This window comes from Monoraphidium neglectum (genome assembly GCF_000611645.1).
Source record: "Monoraphidium neglectum strain SAG 48.87 unplaced genomic scaffold scaffold02650, whole genome shotgun sequence".
Classification (NCBI taxonomy): domain Eukaryota; kingdom Viridiplantae; phylum Chlorophyta; class Chlorophyceae; order Sphaeropleales; family Selenastraceae; genus Monoraphidium; species Monoraphidium neglectum.
This window is the reverse complement of record NW_014010978.1, coordinates 1-3,251: the sequence shown is the minus strand read 5'-3', so window position 1 is coordinate 3,251 and position 3,251 is coordinate 1. Positions and strand designations below refer to the sequence as shown.

The 3,251-nt window shown below is 64.9% G+C and overlaps 2 protein-coding genes across 2 annotated transcripts; one reads left to right on the top strand and one right to left on the bottom strand.

The window, feature by feature from the left end:
- Positions 1-633: 633 nt before the first annotated feature.
- On the bottom strand, positions 634-2,178 carry MNEG_11234 (hypothetical protein; the record flags this gene model as incomplete). The annotated part of the gene is made up of 4 exons (XM_014040293.1): positions 634-830; positions 1,028-1,223; positions 1,578-1,704; positions 1,874-2,178. The coding sequence occupies 4 exons, from the start codon at positions 2,176-2,178 to the stop codon at positions 634-636; spliced, it is 825 nt and encodes a 274-aa protein (XP_013895747.1).
- A 372-nt stretch (positions 2,179-2,550) lies between these two features.
- On the top strand, positions 2,551-2,943 carry MNEG_11233 (hypothetical protein; the record flags this gene model as incomplete). Its single annotated transcript, XM_014040292.1, has 1 exon — positions 2,551-2,943. One exon carries the CDS (start codon positions 2,551-2,553, stop codon positions 2,941-2,943), a length of 393 nt encoding a protein of 130 aa, XP_013895746.1.
- Between the last annotated feature and the right edge of the window lie 308 nt (positions 2,944-3,251).

Here is a 3,251-nt window from a genome sequence, read left to right as displayed (position 1 = left end):
GGGGGGGGGGGGGGCTTGGGGCCTGCTACATCTGTAGCAGGCAGTCACAAATGCGTCCTTCACCAGGATTCGTACATGTGTGCACGGATGCACTCGTGCGCGCACGCGCACACGCGTACACACACACACACACACACACACACACACACACGCACGCACGCACGCACGCACGCACACACTCACTCTCACACACGCAAGCACGCACATGTTCACACACGAACACATGCTCTGAGCGCGCACACACGCGCGCTGGTCTGAATGAGGTCATCACAAGTAGGCAGGTCCGTCAACCATCAAGAACCTCAGTAATTTGTGTGTCCCCCGCAGTTTCACTGCAAGTCCATCGATCCCTGACCCATAGCAATACTTCATGTGTGCCATTTACCCTTGTTCGCAAGCTGAATCATGCAAGATGTGGCAATGAATCGTTTGCACAACCTGCAAAAGCTGCTTCACACGGTCCATATACATGTTGCATTCAGATATACGGAAATACGCCGGGGCAAGGGGTATTGCAGTGATGTGTCACACTGCTAGCGACACCTCAGGGCCCACACATGTGCATCGCATCCGGCACACGCAGCTCACACGCAGCGCAGTGCACAACCCCAGCAACAAAACACTCCAACACAATCACGACGGCGGGATCGACACCCGCTGCAATTCGATGTCATACTCGAGCGTTGCGCCCGGCGGGATGACGCCCTGCTTCTCAGGCACGTGCTCCGTCGGCCGCAGCACCGCACCGCGGTCGCCGAAGCCGAGCGCCGGCGGCACGACCACGCGTCGCTTGCCGCCGGCGCGCATCGTCGCAAGCGCCTCCTCAACTCCTGCACCGGCGAAGGGGGCAGGGGCGCGTGGTCCGTTGGCAGTCGTCTGAGGCTGGTTATCGTCGCTTTCTACATGCGCGTTGAGTCAATTTGAAGGATTTGAAGGAGAGAGAAGCGAATTGAACGCCGTCGCACGAAACATGGGTGCGCGCCTCCCCAGGCGATCAACCAGGGGAAAAGCGCCTGCCCCCGCTTACCAGCGCAGAGGCCGCCGGTGAAGGGCCGACCTCCGTAGAGGTACACGATCGGCTTGCCCCGCGCCCGCGTGTCCTCGAAAACGGCGCCGTCGGCGCGGCCCACGTACGACAGCACGACCAGCAGCCCCTTGGAGGGCGCCTGGCCGCCGCCGACGCGCTCGTCGGTGTAGCGCACGCCGCTGGGCAGAACCACCTCCTGCGAGTGGCGCGGCCAGGCGAGTGGCGCGGCGCGCGTGAGGGGGTGGCGCGGGCTGGGCGGGCAGGCGTGCGAGGGGCGCACGCAGGGGTCTGGACGGCGGCCTGCGGGCTGCGATGTTGGAGCCGGCCCTCTTTTGCATGCCTGGAGGCTGCCGGCCCTCCAGGCGCGTCTGCGAATCCCCCCCATGAAACCCTCCCTGTCGCGTCGCGGTGATTGGCAAGAACAATCTGCCGCGCACGAATGCCGGCGGCGCAAGGACAGGTGTCAGCAGCGCGTTGAGGGATCTGCAATCAGCCCCTGGGTGTTCTCTGACAAAGCGGGGCCTGCAAAGAAGGCCAAAGCTGCATTTACCTGGCCCTGCACGTCGCGCGTGCCCTCCTTCTCCGCGGCCACCTCCATGCGCGTCTTGACCTGCTCGCCCAGGGACCCCACCGCCAGGACACCGAGCCAGGCCAGGCCGCCCGCGATGCCGAAGCGCCTGCGCGGGGCCGCGGGCGGCGGTGGGCCCGACGTGCGCGTGCAGGGTTTGCAGCGGCCGGCTAAATACAGTCGCTGCGGGGGCCAGCAGCTGCAGCATGCGGGTCATGCCAATGGTCAAGATCACGTTGATTCGACATAGTCGCAAGTCGGCTGGCAAAACCCAGCACCTGGTCAGGAAAGAGGCGACCGCATCTGTGGAGTCCGCCTGCCGCCGCTGCTTCGGCCGTTCCTGCTCCTGCTGCTGCTGGGCCTCCTTTTCAGGCTGCTGCTGCTGCTGCGGCGACGGCGGCTGCGGCCGGAGCGGCGCATCGTCGGTGGTCGTGGTGGCCGCTTCCTGCTCCCCGCCCGCGCGCGCCAAGGTTGGTCCACGAGCGGACGCCGTCCCTGGCGCTGGCGTCAACAGCCCCCGCCGTGCAGCATAGCGGGTGCCTAAGCTGTTCCCCACCCCTGATTGCACCGTGCAGGCTCTCATTGGGCCAGTGCTGGTCGAACAAGCAAGTCTGTGTAGAAAGGTCTCGTGCGTGCCCCGTGAATGGTTGTTTTGCGTATGTTGTGACACGTCATAGTCCAAGCAAGAAACCGCACCGTGGGTACGGTGTCAAGTGAGTGAGCCCGCGCTGCGGGGAATCCCAGAGTCGCAGTGTTGGATTCACATGCATCCGTCGTTCATGGCAAGGGTTATGATTCCATACACCTCACCCTTACATCTTATCTATACACACGCGGAATCAGACGCAGGTGCACGAGAGCTGCCCTTCTCAACTTTCTACTCCCTCGCGTGTAGACCTTTGGCAAGCACCAAAAGCAGCGCGGCTGCACTCTAATCCCCGTAATACACAGCGCCATGCACGGCGCGCGCTTCGTCCAGCAGCTGCGCGCCGGCTTGCGGCAGGGCTGGCGCGCACACGCCGCTGGCGCGCAGCGCAACGTCGCCGCCGCTGCCGGCGCCGCCGGCGCGCTCGGCCAGCTCGTGCAGCGCGCCGGCCTCAAGCTCGCCGGCGGCGCGATGGTGCTCGGGGGCGGCGGCACGGCGGTCACGATGATGACGCGCGAGCAGCAGGTCGAGATCGAGGCCAGCAGCGAGACCGCAAAGCTGGCATGGGTGCAGGCGCTGGCCGCGCAGCCGGGCATGCGGGAAGTGCTTGTGCCGGGGCAGCAGCTGCGGAAGCATCCTGTGGGGCAACTGATCAGCGAAGAGGATCACTTGGTGGGTGCCACGGGGGTTTTCTCGTCGTAAAGGGGGTCAGGGGGAACTGTGTTGGTTGAGGTGCGCTTGGGGGGTGGAACAGGGGCGGCGAGTTTGCTTTTGAGGGCACGTTCACATGCGCGCGTGTGCCACAGGCCGTGAACATGCGAGTGGATGCGACCGCGCATCAGCAGCCGCTCGCAGGCTATTGACCATGCGACCCCTGCCTCGGCGACCCCCAACTCTCCTCCGCCGCGGCCCCGCCCCTCCTCAACGCTGCGCCCCCGCACCGCCCTCGCGCCGTGCGCCTCAGTTTGAGACGATGCGCAGGAGCGACCAGGTCAAAGAGTGAGCACATG